This window comes from Brachypodium distachyon, chromosome 1 (genome assembly GCF_000005505.3).
Source record: "Brachypodium distachyon strain Bd21 chromosome 1, Brachypodium_distachyon_v3.0, whole genome shotgun sequence".
Classification (NCBI taxonomy): Eukaryota; Viridiplantae; Streptophyta; class Magnoliopsida; order Poales; family Poaceae; genus Brachypodium; species Brachypodium distachyon.
Window position 1 is genome coordinate 50,801,115 of NC_016131.3, and position 23,985 is coordinate 50,825,099.

Sequence of the window (23,985 nt, forward strand, 5' to 3'; positions counted from 1 at the left end):
CTGCGGCTGCTATATAGAGAGAGAGTGGAAGAAGCCGAAGAGACGGCGGGCCGAATGTAAATGCAGCTCGGCCCAGCCCACTCTCATCTAGTTAGTCTGGATGTTTCACTGGGCTGCTGCTGGCCCAGCTATGTACAGGTTTTGGAAAGACATAAAACATTATAAACAAGCCTGGTAAGCAAGTGTCAACCCATCCCTATCCTATCCTGTTACGAAAAAGAATACTCCTTTCTCTCTCAAAAAAAAAAGAATATCCTAAATAAAACATGGTTTTTTGTTGCAAGACATCCATCAGATATGTTCTTCTCGAAGTGGTGTGGAGTTCTCTTTAGTGAGCAGGGAGTGTAATAAGGTAGCTCATGAATTAGCTCAAGTAGCAAAGAGGGGTGTAGAGGCGACTGTTATGCGTCTTGAGTCTCCCCAAGCAGTAGTAGAGCTCGTAGAAAATGATTGTGTCGACATTTTAACCTATCAATAAACTCCCTATTCAGTTGCAAAACAAAAAACATGGTCGTTCTAATAAACGTGGTCTTCATTCCTTCATCCGATGGATGCCGTGCGCAAGGAATGTCCACGCAAAACCATTCACACATTGTGGTCAAAGGACTAGTTTGAACCGAATCATGCACACGGATGCGTTTGAAGCGAGGCTACTTCCATGCTTGATCTTGATCGCTCGGATAAAAAATACATTGTGTTCCTACAAAACATGAACTGAAAAAACAAGAAAGGAAGATAGGAGTGGATATAAACAGGAAAGAAAAATCATACGAGTAGGAATTTCAATTGCAACCAAGAGAACCGAAGAAAGAACACAAGGCATACCAACAGATGGGTACAATGATCGTGAGAAGGATTGAAGGGATTTTGACCTAAATTCTCACTAATCCCTCCCAAATCTCCACTGGGATGGGAGTAACCGAACGAGGCCTAAAGGGGAAGATAAGATGAGACGGAGAAAACCGCACGTGACACACGATAATAAACCACGTTACATAAGAAGAATAGTTTTATGGAAGTATTCTAGCTTTAGTTTGTTTTGCTTGAGCAATCTATTATAGCCATTTAAACACTAGGACATCATTTTATAGTCTAAGACATTATATTCCGTTAAGAGAGGCAATATTAATTTTTGGTTTATATAAAGACATATTTTGATGGACAATATATATAAATATATATATCAACGATGTTATCTAATTCACCCGAATCCTATCCGCTTTCCAAAATGGAAGAATGGCAGGGCATCCCCACCTGAATATCATCGTCAGTCAAAAGGGCTGAGTTACATGTATCGCGAGACGAAGCGAGTGTTTGCACATGAGGTGGATTCGGACGTGCGGAGAAACCGATGCGAGGAGAAAGAAAGAAGAGACCATGCGACGGTGCATATAGGCAGAATACGAGTGGAACAATGCTACTTCCATGCTTGATCGCTCTTATAAAATACGTTGAACCGAAAAAAAGATAAAAGAAAAAGAAAGAGATATGAACAGTTATGACCAAACCGTAAAATGACATACTAGTAGTAGTAGTAGGAATTTCAACTGCAATAAGTAATAAGGACGACAACCGAAGAAAGAAAAAAAAATAGCATCACAAGGTGTACTGGATAGATAGATAGATGGATGGATGGATGGTAATCGTGACGAAGAGATAAACCACTTGAAAAGAAAGATAAGACGAAGAAAACCGCACGTGACGCACGCCATAAAACCACCTACCAGAACGCGGCTTAAAAAGAAACCAGCTTTCACGAGCAAGGACGCAAGTGAAGGAGACCAACCACAAAGGGACAGCCCGCCATTAATTTCTTCCTTGCGAGAGCTGGTCTTCAATTCCCGTTCCGTTCCAACCCGGCACCCGCATCGGGCTTCTCGCCCGCCTCTCCTGCCTCGATCCATATATCTCCACGGATATACCACCACCGCCACCAACACTCCACGACGGCGACTCCTACTAGTTAACCACTTGTCGCCACCAACAAATTCGATCCCCGCGCCGCCTAGGAAGGACAGGCGGAGGAAGCAGCAGCGGTAGTACCCTAGGAACCCAACAGGAGCGTAGCCATGGCGGCGGCGGACGGAGGGGAAGCGGACCACCTCGCCGGCGAGAGGGCCACGGCGCAGTTCGACGTCGACGGCATGAAGGTCGCCTGGGCAGGCTCCCGCCACGCCGTCGAGGTCAACGACCGCATGGCACGCCTCGTCGCCTCCGACCCGGTAAAACCCCCACTAATAATCCACGCCCTCCCTGCTCCTTCCCCAACGATCCCATCGGTTCCCCTCCCCATGGATCTCGCTTCTCCAGCGACCTAGCTAGCCTCTGTTTTGTTTGCCCCCGGATTAGATTGGGTTGGATTAGATGTGCGTACTGGTTCCCCACCTACCACCTGCTTACCTCTCCCAAGCAGAGACGATCCCGTAGTACCCATCCTCCTGCTTTGTCATTAGTAATACTTATTGATTCAGGTCGATCTGCCTACAGACCTGGCTGTGCTACACCAAGCTTGCCTTTCCTTCCCACACTGCAGTGCACAAGAATTGCCTCTACCACTACTTTACCGGCGGAATCAGCCGTCAGTTTCACACATGATCGCACAGGCTGCGCTCAACTTTACAAAATACTACTCACTTTGCTAGCAGCTTTTATGGGTCTTTATAGTAGATTCATAGGATGTCTATGCTATGATTTTTCCAGCTTCGATCCTCATCTTCCAATCATTCATGTACATAAGTAAAGCTCTTCTTTGTTACTAAAGGATCAACACTGCCTACTATTGCTATTAAGGTTCTGTATTGAGTATTCTACCCGAGAGATTTACATTATGCTGATACTTGAGGTGGTGATGACGGCAAACTGGTAATTTCTCTTTCTAGAAACATTTAAAAGTTTGCTTATGTTCCATTCCTTCCCAACAATCTAGGTGTTCCGCAAGGATACCAGGACGATGCTCCCCAGGAAGGAGCTGTTCAAGGACACGCTCAAAAAGGCCGCACATGCGTGGAAGCGCATCGTCGAGCTACGTCTTACAGGTTCTATGGACGAACCCGAGCTGTCTTGAGCATTTGCTCTATGCAAACTACTATTTAACTGATGCATGGTCATGTTTTTTGTGTGTGGATTAACAGAAGAGGAAGCAAATTTGCTGAGGCTATACGTGGACCAGCCTGGTTATGTTGATCTGCATTGGGTATGCCTATTTTGACTGGTTCTTTATATCCTTGTTCGTACGAACTCTAAAGCATCTGGCTGTTTTTCACTCATGTTATGCATGTGCTGATGGCGAGCTAGTCCTACACTATGCTGGATGAATTATTATTCCTTATGCAATACTCTTCTTGTAGGGCATGTTTGTTCCTGCTATAAAAGGGCAAGGCACTGAAGAGCAGCAGAAGAAGTGGTTACCAATGGCCTACAAGTTCCAAATTATTGGATGCTATGCTCAGACTGAACTCGGTCACGGTTCAAATGTTCAGGGTCTTGAGACAACTGCCACATTTGATCCAAGTACTGATGAGTTTGTTGTGCACAGCCCAACTCTGACCTCCAGCAAGGTAACATTAAATAAACCTACTTCTGCTTTTGTTTTATTTATTTTAACATCGGTTCGATTTCTTCTTTAAGGTACTATTTCCGTAGGGATTTGAAATTTGTAGTTTATGATTCTCCTTTTCCAATTTCCATGTGCAGTGGTGGCCTGGTGGCTTAGGAAAAGCTTCCACTCATGCAGTCGTCTATGCTCGTCTGATAACTGAAGGAAAAGACTATGGCATCCATGGTACAGTCTTTTTCCTTTTATGGTGACATTTAAGTGGGCTCTTCATTTGCGGATTGTGACTAATGTGCTTCCTTTTTTCAGGTTTCATTGTGCAGTTGCGAAGCTTAGAGGATCACTCTCCGCTTCCTGGCATTACTCTTGGTGATATTGGTGGAAAATTTGGCAGCGGTGCATATAACAGTATGGATAATGGTGTTCTACGATTTGACCACGTGCGCATCCCAAGGGATCAAATGTTGATGAGGTTTGTCCATTGGATTGTCATGTTCTGTTCTGGCACTTAACAGTTAACACATGAGTCCTAATAATTTGATGTAACCCTTCTAAATATTTCATCTAGGCTGTCGCAAGTCACAAGAGAGGGAAAATACGTCCACTCCAATGTTCCAAAGCAGCTGCTTTATGGGACAATGGTTTACGTTCGTCAAACAATTGTTGCGGATGCTTCCAAGGCTTTGTCCCGTGCTGTTTGCATTGCTGTAAGGTATAGCGCTATCCGAAAGCAGTTTGGTGCTCAAGCTGGTGGCCCTGAGACTCAGGTACTATAGCTAGCCTCTCCGGTTGTCATTTATGCATCCTCCTGTGTTTTAGAAGATGTTTTCTATATAATCTGTTACTATGTCAAAAACTCCTACTAGAAGTTAAATCAGTCATGTCCGATGAAGTTTAATAAGTGATAACTCAACTTTACACTACCACGTGACTAATAGATTCAAATTGGTTACAGGTCATCAATTACAAGACTCAACAGAGCAGGCTCTTTCCTTTGCTGGCTTCAGCTTATGCATTTAGATTTGTGGGTGAGTGGCTGAAGTGGTTATACACTGATGTCACACAAAAGCTTGAAGCTAAGGATTTCTCAACACTGCCCGAGGCTCATGCCTGTACTGCTGGGCTGAAGTCTGTGACAACATCTGCAACAGCTGTACGTATAACGATTTAATTTATTAATGCCTTATGAACAATTTTACTTGTGTTGCTGAAGCTCCATTGTAACACACTAACTGTCCTGCCAAAGCTTAGAATTAAGATTTCACATGCGCAGTCTGATGGTCAGTCTATATCATGGATGCATTTCACATTTAATTGTTCTGTGATAACGTTAGGCTCTCTCTGTTGTGCAGGATGCAATTGAAGAATGCCGAAAGCTCTGTGGTGGACATGGTTACCTGAACAGCAGTGGGCTTCCTGAATTGTTTGCAGTCTATGTTCCTGCTTGCACTTATGAAGGAGACAATGTCGTTTTGCTTTTGCAGGTTAGTATGGTATTCCTAGTTTTGATGAATCGTGTCTGTTTTGTTAAACCTTAGTTCAGTTTTGGCTAATAATATAACCACAACCTGGTGCTCCTCTGAAGGTTGCAAGGTTTCTAATGAAGACTGTTTCTCAACTGGCTTCTGGGAAGCAACCTGTTGGGACAACAGCTTACATGGGCAACATACAATATTTGATGCAATCCAAATGTGCTGTAAATACAGGTACCCAGTTAGATCTTCAAGCAGGCTCTTCATATTGTAACTATTTTGTCCAGAGCCTCAGGGAGAAGCTATTGGACCTTGTATTGATCATCATACCAATTCATGTATTTATGGTTCTCCACAGCTGAAGAATGGCTTAATCCTGCTGTCATAAAAGAGGTATTTGAAGCTAGGGCTCTGAGGATGGCGGTAAATTGTGCCCAGAACATAAGCAAGGCACCAAGCCAAGAAGAAGGTTGGCAGCCCCTTCCATCTTATTTTGTTTGATTTCCCACCCTTTTTTGTGGTTACTCTTGATGAGCGATGTTACACATTCTCTTGTAACATGTCCTGGAAAATTACCACATTGACGATCTTGGGTCACTTTGCAGGTTTCTCTGAGCTGTCCCCTGATTTGCTCGAGGCTTCCGTGGCTCACGTGCAGTTGATTATTGTGACCAAGTGAGTATTGTCATCAGTCTTTGTGGCCGAACCCTGTTGTTACATCTCCATTTTCCCCCAGAACAACAACCATTCATCCCCTCGTTTCTCCCTCCGCCGTAGGTTCATCGAGAAACTGCAGCAGGACATCCCAGGGCATGGCGTGAAGGACCAGCTCCAGAACCTCTGCAACATCTATGCTCTCCACCTTCTCCACAAGCACCTGGGTGACTTCCTCTCGACGGGCTGCGTCACGGCCAAGCAGGGCGCGCTGGCGAACGAGCAGCTTGGAAAGCTCTACGCCGCGGTGCGCCCCAACGCGGTGGCGCTGGTGGACGCGTTCGACTACACAGACCACTACCTGGGGTCTGTCCTGGGGCGGTACGACGGCGACGTGTACCCGGCGCTGTACCAGGAGGCGTGGAAGGACCCCCTGAACGACACGGTGGTGCCCGACGGGTACCACGAGCACCTCCGGCCGCTGCTCAAGCAGCAGCTCAAGCTCTCCAGGCTATAATGCTGATGATGGTGGTGATCCGTTTTACATATTCTTGTACTGGTGAAAAATCTGAAGCAATAATCAAGGAGAAGATGACTGGTAGACTAAGATAAGAGAATAAAAATTGTACCGGTGGTAGTAGTATTAGCACGGTTTTTATTGTGGTTCGGTTATTGGTGGGCAGCAAGATGGTGCCCGGCAACTTAGCAAGTGTGTGAATTCTATTCTAGTCTATTCTATGTACTTCAAAGAATGGGGTTGGCATGATACTATCTTGAATTATGCGAGTGCTCATTATCATTAATAAAAAACCTGCCATAATAATAATTTCATAATTTGGTGAGGTGGAGGTGGTTTGTGTCAAAGCAAAATGGATCCCCTTCAATCAAAAAAATAATAATACTAAACGGATTGCCTTGCTTAATGCTCTTCCCGCTCCATCCCCCGGCCGGGCCTTATCCTCTCTTCTTCTTCTTCCTTGTGCTGCTGCTTCTTGGCCATGGCGGCTCCCCTCTTCCTCCTCTCCCCGCCCGCCGCGCACCGGCTAATCACCCCCTCCGCCCTCACCTCTCCTCCTAACCCGACCCGCCTCTCCCGCCCGCGCCACCGCCTCCGCCTCCGCCGCCGCCGCCGACTTCTACTATCTGCCCGCTCCGATTCCGATGGGGCGGCCCCGACAGCACTCTCTTTTTCCTCCTCCTCCTCCTCCACCGGCGAGGGAAGCTCCCCGTCGGCTCTGACCTTCCAGCAGGCAATCCAGCGGCTGCAGGAGTACTGGGCCTCCGTCGGATGCGCCGTCATGCAATGCAGCAACACCGAGGTCGGAGCAGGGACCATGAACCCTCTCACCTTCCTCAGAGTCCTCGGCCCCGAGCCATGGAACGTCGCGTAAGCTATTAGCTAATTCTTCCATTGCATCTTAGTTACAAAACGCAATGCAACCGTCAATTGATACATTCGCTCCCAATTCTGATTTGCCTGTACACACTTTCTCTCGTCAAGTTATGTGGAGCCAAGTGTACGCCCGGACGATAGCAGATACGGCGACAATCCGAACAGGCTTCAGCGCCATACTCAGTTCCAGGTGAATGTTCCATCCTCTTGTTTCGTTCCCCTTCTCAAACTCTAAACCATTTACTGATTGCTGCACATCGCTGTCGTCTGTCGTGCCTGCCCAACAGGTCATTCTGAAGCCCGATCCAGGGAACTCGCAGGATCTCTTTCTGCACAGCCTTTCAGCTTTAGGTGTTGCTTTTAAAACCTTCACATAGCTTCAGCCTTCACAGAAACCAAGGAAGAGTGATCTCATAACGCTTCATATCTTTCTTTCTTTTCGTTTTTAAATAAAGGGCCCGATGCATGCACGTCCGATGTTATTGTATTTCTTTTACCTAAATGTTTCATCCATTTCTTCTCTGATGAGTTTTTATAAGAGATAGTTCAAGTCAGCGGTTGGTTCTGATTGTTTCTGTCTCAGGCATCACTGTTCATGAACATGACATCCGTTTTGTGGAGGACAACTGGGAGAGTCCGGTGAAGTTCTTTCCCCTTTTTCTATCCTCTTCTTTTATGTCTTCCCCCCTTTTATCGATGTTTCTTCCCATTATTGACAGGTTCTTGGTGCTTGGGGATTGGGCTGGGAGGTTTGGATGGATGGCATGGAAATCACACAGTTCACATATTTTCAGCAGGTAAAATTAATCAAATTGTACAAACCATGTGCCTTTTTTTAAGATTGATGCCCAATGTGGGGCTTTTTCAAAAAAAAAAGGAAAACCAGTCCTTTCTAAAGTTTGCTTTATTCTCTAGCATTTATGCACAGTTTTCTTGTGTTAGGAAGCAACTCCCAGAAAGTTGTTGGAACCCTGTATATGAACTTATAGTTAGAATGCTAAAGTGCACGGACCCCTGACAAACAAGTTTCTGATCGTTTATAGCAAGAATGCTGCAGTCCACAGTATCACTGACAACTAACTGCATGAACTCCTTAACCACGCCTACTATTTTGGTGAACTTGATTTTTCAAATTTCTGACCATGTATAATTCCCTTGTAATATTTGGACCCTTTTTAAAATAAAGTTCACTGAAATTTCATCCCTGTAGTCAGGAAGCCTTCCATTGCTGCCGGTTTCTGTCGAAATTACATATGGACTTGAACGTATCCTCATGTCTCTTCAGGTAAGTCCAGTAGTGATTGTATATTTTTCTCCATATGAGTTATACGTGTACAGTGTTTAGTACAGTTTCATTTTTCTGGATCTTACCTCCTTTACGCATGAAAATCCATTTCTTTTGACAGCATAAGGATCTAATAGACCAATACTGATTTCTCTTTTAGGTTATATGCCCACTGAAAGACAATTTCCACCATGCTCTGCTAGGTTATATGCCCATTGAAAGAGCTGACCTTACTTTGTTTTAGATGTTCTGACAGGGAGTAGATCATTTCAAAAAGATACAATACACTGAAGGAATTACATATGGAGAACTATTCCTTGAGAATGAGTATGTTTCTTCTCCACAGTTTTGGAAAGCTACATGTACCATCTCTTTTTCTTTAGCATTTTATGTGATATTATTCTTATCTATTATGTATAGCAATTTTTTGAAGTGTTCGTGCTGTCCCTGTCGAATTAGATTAGTTGAAAAGTATCAATGCTTGAGTATACTAAGACCCATGCTTAGATATCAAGACCTCATTTCTGGTTCCTGATGCAGGAAAGAGATGAGTGCATACTATTTGGAGCATGCAAACGTTGATCACATTCAGAAGCACTTTGACAATTTTGAAGAAGAGGCTCGCTCTTTATTATCACTCGGGCTGCCAATTCCTGCGTATGCTTCACCGATATTTATTCTTCCTTTTTCGTAGACACTTGCTGTAAATTGTTAAGAACTGATAAGGTGGTTTTTGATTTGAAATGGACTAGGTATGACCAGGTTCTGAAGGCCTCGCACGCTTTTAATATTCTAGATTCTAGAGGCTTTGTTGGTGTAACTGAGCGTGCGCGATACTTTGGTCGCATGCGGAGGTACAAACTTGTTTTCCTTATTTATTTTCTATGTGTTTTCTCATCATTGGATTCTGGAAAATTTCCAGTTTCACCTCTTTTGCACGAGTATGAACCGTATGTGTCTTGTTCTGCTTGTTATTCAGTAATGTAGATTTCCAACATACACTTGACATCTCTTTCCTCATGCCACTCACTGATTATTAGGAGATATTAATGCAGTCCTGTCATCTTTATTCGATCAGTTAACTCTACTTTAGTAACATATGTTTACTGTAAAAAAACATATGTTGAGCGCATCTTTCTCTCTCCCTCTCTCCCTGGAGGAGGTATACCGTTCCCCGTTTTTGTTGAAGTTATATTGAGATTTTTGTCACTCCAATAAATTTTACTTATCTCTAACCTCAGTGAACAGTGATGCCGACTTTGAAGTTACATCGATGATAGATTATCTTCTTCTTTTGGGTTGATTTGGTGTTTTGCCATTCCTTATTCTTGGTTGATGTTCAACTAACTGTATTTATTTTAGTTTCTGCATTTTAATCAGAATAAAGAAACTCTAATCCTGCTCTCTTTTTTTTGCAGTCTTGCTCGTCAATGTTCCCAGCTTTGGCTGAAAACACGAGAGGACATTGGTTATCCATTGGGCACTTACCAAGAGGCTAATCTTATCTCTCCCCATGTCTCTGAAAAGCTTAGTGAAAAGGTATTTGATTTACATTGCTATGTATTGACAAGAGTGTTTTTTTAACACGTAATGATGTGAATGCATTACATTCAACAAAAACACTTTTTTTTATCACGGCATTGGTTTCTATCAATAGGAAGTACTGGGGCAGCCACAGGTGTTTGTTCTTGAAATAGGAACAGAAGAGTTGCCGCCCCATGATGTGATAGAAGCAACCGAACAAGTAAATCCAAAGTTCCTCCTGCACCTTTACGAGATTATGTATTTATCAAAAGAGATTTTGAGCCTACAATTGGTTCAACATGGTTTTCCGTCCACATAGAAACAACGTGATGACACTTGTTGAACATTGAAGTTTATTTCAAGGTCGAACGATTTTGACTTTCTTTCCCGATGATCTTCTCCAGCTTGAGAAATCTCTGGTTCAAATGCTAGGGAAGCGTAGACTGAGCCATGGGAAGGTGCACTCTTATGGGACACCACGGAGATTAACGGTATCCCTATCATATTGACTCTTGTTACATTTAAGTTCCCAACCTTCTTGTTCATTGGTTATTTTAATCATCATGTTTGTCAAGCTCTCTCAAAGATTTTTGCCAGTTAAGTGTATGATCTTTGTGCAAAGGTGGTCTTCCAGTGCGAGTAAAGATCCAGGGGCAGAATTTTTGTGCTTAATTACAGAAATAAACTGTGATGAAATCTAGTGCAAAGTGCATGATGGAGAAATATTGAAACAGTCAGTACGGTTCTCCATCCTTTTTTTTAGTAGGAACAGAACAGCTGACAGAGTTAGATATATATGTATTTTTTTGTTGCATAGAAATTAATAGAAACTTGATATGCATTAAAAAGGGGGCATCTATGAAACAAGATATATCTTGGTAAACATCATTTACTTATGCTTGTTTTGTGAAGCTATAAGAAGTTTAGCTTTGATTTGCAGGTTGTTGTTGAAAATCTTAGTATGAAGCAACTGGAGGAAGAGGTTGAATTACGTGGTCCACCAGTTGCGAAGGCATTTGATCAAGAGGGAAAACCTAGTAAGGTTAGCTATCCATCAAGAAGCTGGAATTCCTCTTTGGGTTCTCTGTTGCTTGTGCACAAGTTTGTGCATGCAAAAAGGAAGAAGTGTCGGGAGTGACATTACAGTTTTACACAATCTAGACAGTATCTGTGCTTTTTTGAATATTTCTCATTATTCAGGCTGGGAAAGGAAAACAAAATGGTAGTTTTTTCTGTTCTAATTCAGGCAGGGATTTTATGGAATAATATTTTCTGTCCTTATTCAGGCTGCTGAGGGGTTTTGTCGAAAGAATAATGTTCCAATAGATTGTTTATACAGGAGAATTGATGGTATGCAACTCATTCTTTTGCCTTCAAATAAGTTGGTTGCTCACTTCTCGCTCTATGTTTTTCCCCTCTGAAATTTTCATTCTTGTGGCATGTTAGCATTTGTGTGGAGAATCCCATATAGCAACAAATCTACCTTAGAATTGATGATCTGAAGGACCCTTATTGTTTTCATCTTGGGTAGTATCACGATGTTAGGTTCAATTCCCAATTGCCTATTCTGCATAAACTAATTAGTTTCTAAAAATTTGGGTACTGCTTTGATTAGATTAATCAAAATCACCAACACAACAATGTAGCCTTGTAACTATGTTGCTTCTCCACTCAATGAAAATAAGTTCAAAGCATCTATGCATGTTCTCTCTAATAAAAAAAAGAGCCTGCTAACTATTTACTGTTACTAGATGGCTACGCTGCTCCATGAAGAGGTCTCAAGTTTGTTGACCATATTTATTTTTCAGGTAAAACAGAATATATCTATGCTCGTGTCAAAGAGTCTGCACGATATGCTGATGAGGTTATTTCTTATCATTTATATTCTTGAAAGATGATTGTATCAGGCAAATTGCAGTAAGTAGGGCATTTGGTTGTTGATAAACAGATGATTCATTGACGCTTCCTTGATCAGCATCATTCGGAAGAGAGTGAAAATGGTGTTACACCTTGTATATTCAAGGGGGTTTAGGGAATGAGCTTCTGGGTAATGGGAATGAGAATGATGAACATTTGCTGCCTCTATTTCTGGTCAAGAAATCAATTTAGCCAGATTAGGTTTATTTGTTTGTAAACTCTTGGGAAATCCTACTTCAGCATTGAGCACTTTTTATGGGAAGTCAAATTCCATAACTCACAATAAACTTAGTGCTATGTCTTCTGCTGCTGGGTTAGTATTTAGTAGGATCAGCACCTATACTGGATATTAGTGGCTTATAATAATTTAGATCTTGTTCTCAGCACCCTGCGCCATCCAGTACGTAGCACACTATAGTTAAAGTTTGTTTATTGATGTGCGGGCCTTAAATTTTCTTTTGGCAATACGTCCATTTTCTCTGGCCCTGTTCAACATTGAATGATGTGAATTGCAGGTCCTATCTGAGGATTTACCTACTATAATATCTGGTATTTCATTTCCCAAGTCTATGCGCTGGAACTCCAATGTATGTACTTGTACATTGAATTTTCTTCTCTACAAAGATCAGATTAAACACTTCAGTTACCGTGTCTTGATTATCACTGACATTGCTAATGTTGTTGTTGTTGTTGTTATTATTATTATTATTATTATTTTTATTATTATTTTAAACGTGTTGTGTTTTTTCTGCAAATAAAAGCAAAACGAGTGCAGTTTGATGTATAACTTAGCTGTAGATACCCTTTCGCCTCCTGGGATTTCCAAAATCGACTATTTTACTTTTAAAAAATTACTTTGGGGTGGGGGGGAGGGGCAGTAGTTCTCCTTTTACTTGAGTGGTATGCTTTGTAGATCGCATTACGGGTTTAATTCGTATTCGCATGCTATTTAAGTTTCTCTTTTGTAACATCTTGGGGTAATTTCACTTGCAGATTGTGTTTAGTCGTCCAATACGCTGGATCTTGGCACTTCATGGAGATGTTGTTGTGCCATTTTCTTTTGCTGGCATCTCAAGGTAATATTTTAGTGCGTGATGTATTTTAATTTCTACTTTTTGTAATTCGTTGATATGAGAAAAGAAATACTTCAAAGGAAGGAAAGTCTATGCCCTTTTGATGTAAGCAACTCCTTGAGATCTATTTTCCAATTATAAGTTTATGACCATGATTTGCAATCGGACAGTGGGAGTCAGTCATGTGGCCTACGTAACTCCTCTTTGGCAAATTTTAAGGTACACATTGGACTTTCATGTATATTCTTATAGTTTCTCATGTTCTGACTTCTATTCTGATGTAAATAGTGCTGTGTAAACTGAAAGGTATCACATCCAGTTATCCACGTTGTATTGCAGAGAGCAATATTGAAAGGCTTTAGTTCCTTTCCCTTGTCAGGATATAATATCTGTCCTGGCCACTGTCATGGACAAAAACTATGTTAACTAGAGCAAAATATTATCGGTGAATGTTCTTGACAGATTTTTGCTAGTCCTGAACACTGTGGGATACAGTATTTTTTTTAGAGAAAAAGGTGTTATGCTATTTTCCGGAGGTTCCTTCTTTTGTGGATTTTCTTCATCCAGTAGGGAGATTAGGGAATTACTTATTTCCGCTGATCCAGCTAATCATAACTGTTAACGAAGTAATCTAAAGCTCTCTATATTGTTCAGGTGGAAACTGCAGAATCATATCTGTGCACTGTGGAAAAAGCTGGGGTCTTGATTGATATGCAGGTGAGATTAACTTGCTCATATGCAAACCTTTATGGAGGGTTCATAACAGAAAGTCAATTTTTGTACTATTTGTTTCACTTTAGTATATTGGTGTCTTCGGCTAACTTTTGTAGCCTACAGAAAACAAGGAAAATACGAATTACCCCATTAATAACTTTTAACTAATCAGCACTCCAGGTTTCACTGCATCTCAAGTTTATTACACCACTCAACTGCAGGACCGCAAAGCAAAAATCCTGGATGACTCTAGTATGTTGGCTGAAGGAGTTGATGGGGCTTTCATTGCACCTGATAGCTTGCTGCAGGAGGTAGATGCTCTTTCCCTCCCCATTCAGTTTTTTTTTTTTTGGCAGAAGTTTCTTGGATGAAATTGCGGTTTTTCCTCAAATATTTCAAACTGCAAAATGCAGGTTGTCAATCTTGTGGAGGCACCTGTGCCCATTCTTGGTCGATATGATGATTCCTTCTTAGAACTTCCAAAAGATGTATTGATAACGGTACGCTCAGATTTTGATGATGACAGTTATCAAATGATTAGTCCATTAAAATGTTTTGTGGTTTGAAAACTACTTATACAAATGATTAGTCCATTAAAATATGCATGTTTTCTAATGAAAACCTCAACTACAGGTTATGCAGAAACACCAGAAGTATTTCCCTGTAACCTCCAAGTCTACAGGCAATCTGCTACCGTATTTTATTACTGTAAGATGGTTGCTGACCCTTATATACTTCACAATTGGGTGACGGTTATGTCTTTGTTTTAATTCAGTGTTTGTTGCTAGGTTGCTAATGGTTTTATTAGTGAAGAAGTGGTCCGCAAAGGGAATGAAGCTGTAATCAGGTTATGCAAAGGCTTAATGGAGATCTTTCGAATCGCATTTGTAGTGTGCAGATTTTCATTTTAGAGAGCCAATATTTTGTCATGAACAAACAGTAGAGAAATTCAGTCCTCTATTTTGTTATTTGGAAAGAGAAATTCAGTCAACTGTAGATTTTGAATTGGCATACAAATACAGGGCAAGGTATGAGGATGCTAAATTCTTTTATAAGATGGATACACAGAAGAATTTGTCTGAATTTCGAGACCAGCTCAGGAGCATTCTCTTTCATGTGAGTTGCACTAAATTTTTCCTCAGATTCCTGTGTTCTGTTTATTCTTATTTTATCTACATAAATTGAATAGGAAAAACTTGGTACAATGCTGGACAAAATGACACGTGTTGAAAATGTTGTTGCGGAGTTGACCCTTGTTCTCGGAATAAATGACAAGTTGATCCCAGTTATCAAAGATGCAGCTGCATTGGCTATGTCAGATCTTGCCACTTCCATTGTTACAGAGTTTACTTCACTTGCTGGAATTATGGCACGCCATTATGCATTAAGGGATGGTCTTCCAGAACAGGTTGCCGGTTCTTCCAATATGATACAGTTGTCAACTTTTAGTGAAAGTTAATCAGTTCATCATCTTTGGCTAAGTAAATTTTCATGTCAAAGGTTGCAGAGGCACTATTTGAGATAACACTTCCTAGGTTCTCCGGTGATGTGTTCCCAAAAACAGATGCTGGTATAGTCCTCGCGGTTGCTGATAGGTACTTCCTGCACACATAGTGCCATTGTCCATTGGATGCTAAATTCAAAACATTCCATGTTGGAAAATTCAGAGAACCTTGGTTTTGCTAATGATTTCTGCTGGTATATATGGTCAATCATCATAGCGGGTTACTATTCAGGATGCTCTGCCATTGTGTCATTTTCTGTACAATTGCTTGAACAAAACAGTGGACTGTAGTACTTACCGCTATTATTTGTTGTACATAGTAGGGCTTTGTACCAGTTACACGAACCTGTACTTACAGAACAGAACAATTGGATAGTATTGGCAGTTTAGCATGGAGATATCTTGTGGGGACTCCCTAGATGGAACACTGCATTTCATTCGTCAAAGTGAGTTGATATATATTAGAGAACTGCAATCCTTTTATTTTTGACAGATTGGATAGCCTAGTGGGCCTGTTTGGAGCTGGATGTCAACCAAGTTCTTCGAATGATCCATTTGGACTGAGAAGGGTCTCTTATGGACTGGTAAGGGAAGTTAAACTGGAAAATCACATCTTTCTGAGAAAACATTACTATATATAGAATGTTCTCATAATATATTTTATACAGGTCCAAATATTGGTTGAGAATAAGATGAACTTTGACCTCACGAAGGCCTTGACCTTAGTGGCAGAGGTGCAACCTATAAGAATAGACAGTGACGTTATAAATGAGGTTAGTGTATATTCAAATCATCAGCATGTAACATGTTCATTGAATACATAGTTTGTGATAACTCTGATCAAATTCTTCTTAGGTAGTACAATTTGTAACGCGGAGATTGGAACAACTTTTGGTACGTATCTTCTTGAGCTGTTATTTATAACAATAGAGTTACAGATAAGGCTGTTCTTCAATATTCTGGTGTTCCACCCTCTAGGGATGTACCGAAGATAAGTGTAGATGATACATAGACTGTTGGAAAGACATGTTTCAGCCACACAGAATAGTTTCAGTGGATGCTGTTTTATTCTCACATAGACAACTAAGGAAAACAAATTTCGTATATATGATGTATGTAAGACATACAGAGAGTACAATTGGAGGATTCAGTAGACAAATGTATAACTGTTTCGTGCTTCACCATGTTGCTTATCCAGAATAGCACCTATGATAATATTAATATTGCCTCTTACTGCTATTATCACCATCCGATTTTTGACATAGTAATATTTAACTGCTTATGGCTGTATCTCAAGTATTGTGCCCATATGTGAGTTTCACCAAAACTTGGTCAATTGAACTATATGCGAGTAAAATTCACTCCTTTTTAATCTGACATATTATTTCCTCTCTTTTATCAGGTGGACGAGGGAATTAACTGTGAAATAGTCCGGTCAGTTCTTATCGAGCGTGCAAACTGCCCTTATCTAGCGTCACAAACAGCAGCTGAAGTAAGATGTCATATAGTGCTAAACTTTAAGATTCTTCAGTTCTTTTGAATACTCTGTGGATTAGAAACTACATCTGGTTTTCAAACATTGCACATTTATAATCTGGCATAATTACAGTGTAAAATTTTGGCATTTCGGTGTATATGCTTATCTCGTTGCTGAAATTTATATAAGCATCCTGAGTTTGTGGTGATGATCTTGCTATGTGGACACTTGCAGATGGAAGCATTTTCAACAACTGAATTTTTTCCAAAAATTGTTGAAGCGTATTCAAGGCCAACTCGAATTATACGTGGAAAACAAATTGAGTCTGCTTTGGAGGTACTTGCTGTTCTACATAGACATTTACCATCATAATTCAGTAACGAACTCAGATTGCAGCTTGAATATGAACTAAGCTTGTGGATGTAAAGTATGTATCAACGACTAGGACTAGCACATCACCAGTGGGATACTTGTCTGGTCATCGCTACAATATTTCTTTCCTCACCGTGAATGAAATACGCAGGTTGATGAAAGTGTATTTGAGAAAGATGAAGAAAAAGCTTTGTGGACTTCCTACTTGAAGGTTGCTGATAAGATTCATCCTGGTACACAAGTCTATTTTTGTTTTTCAAATTGAAAAGTTTCATATCTGCAGTTCATACTGTTCACTCTGTATTCTGTTCACCACGCTGTAGGTGTTGATGTTAGAACCTTTGCCGAGGCTTCTCTGCTTTTGATACAACCCCTGGAAGATTTCTTCAACAACGTTTTCGTCATGGCGGTGAGCGTAAATTTCTGTTTTAAGATGCATTTGGACCTTATGAATCCTTTCGTGTACCGTTTTCTCGTTTTAATCTTTGTATCTGGTAATGGCCCCTTGGGCAGGAAGATGAGAAAATCCGCAACAATCGGCTGGCGCTGCTAGAAAAGATTGCAGGTTTGACCAAGGGAATAGCTGATCTCTCAGTTTTACCAGGGTTTTAGCCTCTGGAGCAAGCATCGTGTCCCATTTTTGAGTTTGTGTCCTGGAGTTGGAGCCAAATTTTGTTCATTTGTTACTGGCCATTATCTGAAAAAAATGACTGGAAAAACAGTGATTGCTTTCACTGCATGCAATTAGAGCTGACTCATATCATAACTGCATTTAATTTCTCCACTTCTCTGTATGAACAACTAGACAACTAAGTATAGAGCAAGAAATGTTTGTGCTGTAATGAATTGTTCTTTTGGTGATTAGAGCTGTTTGCACTAGAATCTTTTACATCAGGAGGAAACATAATTATACAACTATACCCGTGTCTAGCATGAAACTGATTAGCAGCTCCCTTCCGATCACTATGAACACACAACAAAAATCTCGAACAGGGAACTGCCCATTGCCTCAAATCAGGTGTAATACATGTGCCAATCATGACATTCTTCCAGCTTGATGTCCCATGGACCAGGCGGCATCGGTTGACACTTCTCAGCGATATAATCTTGGCTTTGGGCATAGTTTCTCTACGGATCCATCTGGGGGGCCGTCCACCAGGCGTAGCTTAATCTCATAAAGCTTTGGCCACAATTTTCCGGTCACTGTGAGTAGCGAAAGGGTTAGTCATAGCTCCGTGTTCAGAAGAATCTGAGAAGCCTGCCCAGGAACAATGAACTGAATGTGCGGACAAACTCACCAAACAATCTTTGTTTTTCTTCATCCCAAGCTATACCATTCAAAACATCAATATCCTGGAACATGGAAGAGATTTAATGTCATGTAACGACTTCACTGGATTTGGATTACACACTCTTTCTGTGTAACCACACAATTAGGCAATAAATCATAGAGTGCTTACCATATTGCCAGACCTCGATAATTGTCTCCTGCGAAATTGCAAGGACCGAAACATCAATTATTATTCAAATGGAAAAACTCAGTGGCAAGAAAATGGGCATAGAACAACAGCAGTCATTTGTACTCTGGACATACCTAAGCTCATGAAGAAAGATCCAGCTCACAACTAGGCCATCTTCATGTGAAACTCTAGCTATGCAATCTGTCTACATATGATAGCTTTGAATACTGAGAGTTGCAGTTCACATTGTCTTGTTAGATCATATATATTACTTGAGTATAATAAGACATTACATGGAAAATACATAGCTAAAATATAAATGACATTAGCTAGAGCTGTATGTGCATTGGTTAGGTGGGGGCCATGTGATGGCTTAATCATGATCTAAAATCTGACACAACTCTACTCTAGAAACACCATTGTACCTCAAAAAGGACTGACACAAGATAAAACCTGGTGATCAATAAAAATTAAGGCACACCCCATATCACAGTTTGTTCAAATACATCCACATTTTATATGGGCAAAGCATTTACAAATGACATCATGTAGCGATGTAACAGCACTAAGCTATACTAATGAGATATGTTCTGGTCCTATGTCTTGACCAACCTGTTAATACGTAAATGTAATATGGTTAGACTATGATACTGCATAATAATTCTAACCTGCCAGACATTTGCCCATACTTCACCATTTATATACTCCAGTTCATTAAGATAGGGAATTTCACTATCTTGATATTTCACGGTCACCGTCTTCGTGACTGAATCAAAAGTGATGTCAAACCAAAGAAAATGAAGTCTCAAACTAACAGAAAATCAAGCATGTGAATAACTCAAAATTACCTTCAAGTGATTTTGGATCCAGCTGGTACAACTTTGAGGTACCATCACTTCCAAATAGAACCTTTCCATCAGTAGCGAGGCCCCACCCGTCAAGCATTTTATGGGTAAAACTCTCACGCTGCAGCAAAGAACACATTAACTAGTTACCCCATACATTAGCAAGAAACCACAATAGATAAGAAAGGAATAACTGAAATGCAGAGTATGTGCTACAATCAACTATGATTAAGTAAGGTGCAAGTCTATGTACTCCCTCCGATCCAATAAGTGTCGCTGATTTAGTACAACTTTGTATTACACAAATCTGTGAATCTGCCACTACGAGCTTCTGGAGGTGGAAATCAATCCCAGAGTGTAAGGAGTATGTCTAAAACTTGACAAACACCACTGGACATTTTATTTGAATCTAAAATGACTGATAACAACTTGAAACACGACCAGTAAAAATGCAAGGTGAAATGATTGTAAATGCATATCTCACAAGAGTGCCAGCCGACAGCATATTGATAAGTGGGTGTTTGGGATCAACACAAAAACATCTGAATCATCTGTAGCTGTAGTAAAACAGAAACATGGGCAGCAGCATTACATTGCTGAAGTTATGTCGATCGTATATAAATCCATCCTTCTTCAACCAAGTAACTTGAAATAATCTGCAAAAGAGAAGTTTCAAACAAATGAAATGAGGTTTAGCAGTACCATAGAAGCAAATAAATCCATTATATTCAAGAAAGCAATTGTTATAATAGAGGTCTATCTACCTGTCACCAAGAAGTGTTAGACCTTCTCCAAACATATGTCCATCCATTTGGTGCTGAACTAAAACCTGAGAAATGACAAAGTGATAGTTAACGGTTTATGGAATTCAATGAAGACAGTTTAATGTTTATAGAAGAAATGAAGTTGAACTGTGTTGCGAGAGATAAATATGGAAAGCAAAGTATTTAACGTACTTTTCCAGTTTGAAGATCAACCTGTCGGACCGATGACTGTTCAGAACAAAAGGTAGAGACATTTAGTACTTAGAGAATTAAGAAAAGCAAGGAAACAAACAAATGCAACTTGCAGCAATGAAAGACTACATTTAGCACCTTGCCCCATAGGGTGGTGTGAGACCTATCATGCCCATGCATTTTTCTTACTAGGGAGTCGCACATACCAAGAATAGTTCAAGCCAAACCACATCTGATCCATTATCATTGCCATATTAAACCAATGAGGTTTTCTTAGCATGTCAAATTTGCATCAAATAAGAGCCTGATCTTACAATGTCCAGTATGAAAAAGGCAAGCAAACAATTCTATCTTCAAGCTAAATCGGAGCCTGGATGTCATCACTAAAGAGGCAAGAAACCAAATCCACAGGAAGAGATCCACATTACCCTGTCATAAAGGCCAGTGGACTCGAAAAGAGTGTTGTTTCCCCCATACAAGAGACCCTGTAATACAGCACAGAGCAGAAACAATGCGTCATGTTACTCAAAAGAAATCAAAATCGAGAAAGTAGTTTGGAAGCAAAAATTCCCCACGGGAGAGAATCAGATCCTTACCTGGGTGAAGGCGTAGGGATCGTGGGGGTACTCGCGGACCAGGTCGAACGAGTAGAACCTGGTGGAGGGCATGGAGGCCTTCGCCGGTTCCGGGATGCGGCGGAGGAGCGCCGCCGGTAGGGGGTCAGGGTGCCAGAATGCGGCGGCGGCGAGGAGGATGAGGAGCGCGGCAAGTGCGGCGGCGGCGGCTGCGATGACCCGGCGGCGCCGGTAGAGAGGCGGCGGGGAGGCGCTGGGGGCGGATATGGACATGGGGGTGGGTGGCATGGTGGCGCGGCGGCGAGGCGGCGGGGGCCTCCGTCGGGAGCCGGAGGTCATTTGGAGTAGAAAGGTCAACTGTTCAGGATTTTGACCGCTCTTCTGGTTGCGCTTGTATCCTTAACCGTGAATTGGACCTTTTTAACTGTCTGATTTGAAACATTTTGCACAAACCATCATGATTTGATTTGATTTTCAGTTTCTCTCTCGAGCTGTCACACTTTTTTCTCAGTTGAAAACAAAATTTTAAGACACCCAGATGGACATGAATCGTTAATTTCGCGCGATCCAATAGGCTCTCGTTAGATCCTAGTATGAGGCTTAGTTGGTCTTTCGCCCCGCCCCTCGCCAATACTTGTTACTCCCTCCGTTTCATAATTTTGTTTCAAATTTGCTCAAAAATGGATGTATTTATTTCTAAAAAGTGTTTAAATACATGTAATATTTCGACAAGAATTATGGAATGGAGGGAGTAGATTTTTGGTTTGTTATCATCTTCAACACGCTCTGCCCCTCGCGGTGTACATGTTGAATATAGGCGGACATGCTCAAACCGAAACCACTTGCATTTGACAAAATCACCAGTAAGTTACTTTTTCCCTTTAAAAACATTTTGAAAAATTCAAAAAATAGTAAAATGCCGAATCATATGTTAAGAAGGAGTATCTCATTTGGATGCGTATCTGAAAAACTGTGAGCTTTTAAAAACCTGCTAAATCTAGGCACTTGACTCGCCTTGACTGTTAAATCTGAAATGGAGGGAGGAGATGAAAGGGTAAGATGCAGCTCTCTCACAACTTTATTCTTGACGCATTGAATAAGTTCATTTTAGCAACACATGACCTCGTTCCCTACTGTTATAGAGCTAGGTTTGGATTAAGTATCTCATTATTGACAACACAGAAAACTGTAATAATAAAAATAAAATTAGTTGGCGGCAAGCAAAATAAGGTGGTGACGCGATGAAATGATCGATCACCGGAAACCCTTTTACATTGTGGTCTAAAGATTGAGAGACGAGCAAATTAATAAAATTAAGCAAGCATTGACCAGCGACAACACAGCTCCTGGTCAAAAGAAGTTGTAAAGCAAACATCAACACAACATTCTTCAGATTATTGTTGAATGCAAGCAGTTAAGTATAGAGTTTCAGGCTTTCGCTTTCCCCCCCGGCTCCGGCAAGACGGCTGCCCAGAACTCGTGGTCCAACTCGAGCGCCGCCATGTGCTCCGGGGTTAAGGACACCTCGGCGTCCATGCCGCCTTCCCGTCCAGGGTACAGCGACACCCTCCCGTCGACCTTATTAGCCTTGCCGCTCCTCACCGCCGCCGGCTTCCCCCACCCAAAGTCACACCCATACATGTCAAACCGCGGCGAGCTCCCCATGAACGTCCCACGCGGGTCGTACCACCTCGCCGTGTACACCACGGGACTCTCCACCCACGCCGCCACCCGCGCCCTGATATCCTCGTCCGTGTGCGCCGCCACCGAACGCCCCACCGCCGCCGCCGCCCACCCGTGTCCCAGAAGCAGCAGGTCCGAGGAGCTCACGGAGTCCGTGCTGACGGCATCGATGCAGTTCCCGAAGTACTCCGGCGGCAGCGGCGGGTGAAGCCGGCCGCGGTTGTTGATGGCCGCGCGGCACGTCGTGGTACTCTTCGTCTCCGTCTCCGGCGGAAGGGTGTGGTTGTTCCGGGCGCGGGTGATGCAGCGCCACATGAGGGAGCTCAGGGCCTGGAACCGCGTCAGGGCTTCCGCGCCGGCGGCATCCCCGGAGGCCAGGAGCTCTGTGCGGGCGCGGTTCTTGAGCGCCGCCAGGGTGTCAGCCGAGAAGCGCAGCATCCGCGACCGCAGCGGCGGCCCTGGGGGTGGGGAGCGGTCGATGAGGTCCGCCACGTCGCCGCACGGCAGCACGATGGGCTTCGCCGCTGATGGCGACCAACGGTCCAGCAAGGGGCGCCGGCGAGAAGACGGCGGCGGGCTGCCGGAGCGGGAGATTTGGGCCCAGGCGTTGAGGAAGTCCCAGAAGGCCGCGCCGTCGGCGAGCGCGTGGTTGCAGGCGAAGCCGAGGAAGACGGTGCCGTCGTGGGCGAGCTCGGTGATCTGGGCGGCGAAGAGGGGGAGCTCGTGGCCGTCGTGGCAGACGGCGCCGTTGAGCGGGAAGAAAGACTCGACCACGGGTGGCACGTCGGCGTCCGGCGGGATGACGTCGGCCATGGAGACCCCGTCGGCGACGGCGTGGATGACCTCGACGCCTTGCCTGGCGCAGTCGATGGAGACAGAGCAGCCGACGCTGGAGTCGTGGTGCTTGTCGGTGACGAAGCGGCCGGCGACGGGGTAGTAGTCGGCGAGCGTTTCGGACAGTGCCGCGGCGAGGTGTTGGACGAGGGCCGCCGTGGACGACATGGATGGCGGTGGTGGGGAAAAGAGGAGGCCTTTCTGGATGTAGTTGCAGGAGAGCATGGCCACGTCCCATGACGCCAGCGGGATGATGCGCAGCCGCGGCGAGCATGGCGTCTCCGGCGGCGGTGGCCTGACCGTGCGCGTGGAGAGCACCCGCACCGCCATGGACGCCGGCGGCGTGCTAGTAGCATCAAGCTGCTGCTGCCGCCCCGGCGATGGCTCCCCTTTTGTTTTATGCCTGTGTTTCGTGTGGAAAAGAAAAAGGAACAATTAAGGCATCCAAGATTGACTGACCGTTCGAAACTGATTGCTAGAGTGTGCACGATGCTACGATGCTGATTGGGACTGAATGGACACGTGGCGACTCTAGGCCAAGATTATGCGCGGCGCGGCCGGCCGCTCAAGCTCCTAAATATCCAACGAAAAAACTAAACCAACGAAATAAAATTATGGGCATGTAGCATATATCCTATCACTAGAACCACAAAAACTTGTACAGATCATGTGTACTACGTTACAAACCGTTGCA

At 42.8% G+C, this 23,985-nt stretch overlaps 4 protein-coding genes across 5 annotated transcripts; 2 read left to right on the forward strand and 2 right to left on the reverse strand.

The window, feature by feature from the left end:
* The first annotated feature begins 1,748 nt into the window (after nucleotides 1-1,748).
* LOC100824216 (peroxisomal acyl-coenzyme A oxidase 1) lies at nucleotides 1,749-6,510 on the forward strand. Of its 2 annotated transcripts, none has more exons than XM_003557233.4 (13): nucleotides 1,749-2,222; nucleotides 2,927-3,035; nucleotides 3,132-3,193; nucleotides 3,348-3,557; nucleotides 3,694-3,781; nucleotides 3,863-4,025; nucleotides 4,122-4,320; nucleotides 4,509-4,706; nucleotides 4,906-5,037; nucleotides 5,139-5,259; nucleotides 5,384-5,494; nucleotides 5,631-5,700; nucleotides 5,803-6,510. In XM_003557233.4, the coding sequence occupies exons 1-13, from the start codon at nucleotides 2,070-2,072 to the stop codon at nucleotides 6,194-6,196; spliced, it is 2,010 nt and encodes a 669-aa protein (XP_003557281.1). In that variant the 5' UTR covers nucleotides 1,749-2,069; the 3' UTR covers nucleotides 6,197-6,510. The 2 variants fall into 2 exon arrangements, with proteins under 2 accessions (XP_003557281.1, XP_024313654.1); XM_024457886.1 differs by lacking the exon at nucleotides 1,749-2,222 and adding an exon at nucleotides 2,813-2,842.
* A 120-nt stretch (nucleotides 6,511-6,630) lies between these two features.
* LOC100842002 (glycine--tRNA ligase, chloroplastic/mitochondrial 2) lies at nucleotides 6,631-17,802 on the forward strand. The gene is made up of 34 exons (XM_003561191.4): nucleotides 6,631-7,066; nucleotides 7,181-7,262; nucleotides 7,360-7,423; nucleotides 7,656-7,711; nucleotides 7,792-7,869; nucleotides 8,283-8,357; nucleotides 8,614-8,684; nucleotides 8,898-9,014; nucleotides 9,110-9,211; nucleotides 9,776-9,896; nucleotides 10,015-10,101; nucleotides 10,286-10,372; nucleotides 10,822-10,923; nucleotides 11,168-11,231; nucleotides 11,690-11,745; nucleotides 12,314-12,385; nucleotides 12,792-12,874; nucleotides 13,042-13,090; nucleotides 13,526-13,588; nucleotides 13,807-13,896; nucleotides 13,999-14,085; nucleotides 14,219-14,293; nucleotides 14,374-14,432; nucleotides 14,608-14,701; nucleotides 14,775-14,993; nucleotides 15,086-15,180; nucleotides 15,583-15,673; nucleotides 15,758-15,862; nucleotides 15,945-15,983; nucleotides 16,492-16,581; nucleotides 16,801-16,902; nucleotides 17,090-17,171; nucleotides 17,262-17,347; nucleotides 17,452-17,802. Exons 1-34 carry the CDS (start codon nucleotides 6,678-6,680, stop codon nucleotides 17,548-17,550), a joined length of 3,231 nt encoding a protein of 1,076 aa, XP_003561239.3. The 5' UTR covers nucleotides 6,631-6,677; the 3' UTR covers nucleotides 17,551-17,802.
* Nucleotides 17,769-21,155, reverse strand: LOC100824521 (glutaminyl-peptide cyclotransferase). Its single transcript, XM_003557234.4, has 11 exons — nucleotides 20,796-21,155; nucleotides 20,628-20,684; nucleotides 20,200-20,235; nucleotides 20,008-20,072; nucleotides 19,836-19,899; nucleotides 19,247-19,364; nucleotides 19,067-19,164; nucleotides 18,533-18,603; nucleotides 18,399-18,426; nucleotides 18,237-18,291; nucleotides 17,769-18,141 (listed from the first exon to the last, which is right to left on the reverse strand). The coding sequence occupies exons 1-11, from the start codon at nucleotides 21,111-21,113 to the stop codon at nucleotides 18,032-18,034; spliced, it is 1,020 nt and encodes a 339-aa protein (XP_003557282.1). The 5' UTR covers nucleotides 21,114-21,155; the 3' UTR covers nucleotides 17,769-18,031.
* Nucleotides 21,156-21,961: 806 nt separating this feature from the next.
* On the reverse strand, nucleotides 21,962-23,984 carry LOC100842303 (uncharacterized acetyltransferase At3g50280). Its single transcript, XM_010229851.3, has one exon. The coding sequence runs from the start codon at nucleotides 23,619-23,621 to the stop codon at nucleotides 22,203-22,205; it is 1,419 nt and encodes a 472-aa protein (XP_010228153.1). The 5' UTR covers nucleotides 23,622-23,984; the 3' UTR covers nucleotides 21,962-22,202.
* Nucleotide 23,985: the final 1 nt, after the last annotated feature.

What these genes read in the sequence shown, in the direction of transcription:
- LOC100824216 (XM_003557233.4), top strand. Translation starts at nt 2,070, where the DNA reads ATGGCGGCGGCGGACGGAGGGGAAGCGGACCACCTCGCCGGCGAGAGG. An exon ending in AGGGATCAAATGTTGATGAG is followed by an intron (nt 4,026 to 4,121) that starts GTTTGTCCATTG and finishes TATTTCATCTAG; the next exon opens with GCTGTCGCAAGTCACAAGAG. An exon ending in GGCACCAAGCCAAGAAGAAG is followed by an intron (nt 5,495 to 5,630) that starts GTTGGCAGCCCC and finishes GTCACTTTGCAG; the next exon opens with GTTTCTCTGAGCTGTCCCCT.
- LOC100842002 (XM_003561191.4), top strand. Translation starts at nt 6,678, where the DNA reads ATGGCGGCTCCCCTCTTCCTCCTCTCCCCGCCCGCCGCGCACCGGCTA. An exon ending in CTGAAAAGCTTAGTGAAAAG is followed by an intron (nt 9,897 to 10,014) that starts GTATTTGATTTA and finishes TTCTATCAATAG; the next exon opens with GAAGTACTGGGGCAGCCACA. An exon ending in CCTCTTTGGCAAATTTTAAG is followed by an intron (nt 13,091 to 13,525) that starts GTACACATTGGA and finishes TATATTGTTCAG; the next exon opens with GTGGAAACTGCAGAATCATA.
- LOC100824521 (XM_003557234.4), bottom strand. Translation starts at nt 21,113, where the DNA reads ATGACCTCCGGCTCCCGACGGAGGCCCCCGCCGCCTCGCCGCCGCGCC. An exon ending in TTGATCTTCAAACTGGAAAA is followed by an intron (nt 20,073 to 20,199) that starts GTACGTTAAATA and finishes GTCATTTCTCAG; the next exon opens with GTTTTAGTTCAGCACCAAAT. An exon ending in CTAACACTTCTTGGTGACAG is followed by an intron (nt 19,900 to 20,007) that starts GTAGATAGACCT and finishes TCTCTTTTGCAG; the next exon opens with ATTATTTCAAGTTACTTGGT.
- LOC100842303 (XM_010229851.3), bottom strand. Translation starts at nt 23,621, where the DNA reads ATGGCGGTGCGGGTGCTCTCCACGCGCACGGTCAGGCCACCGCCGCCG.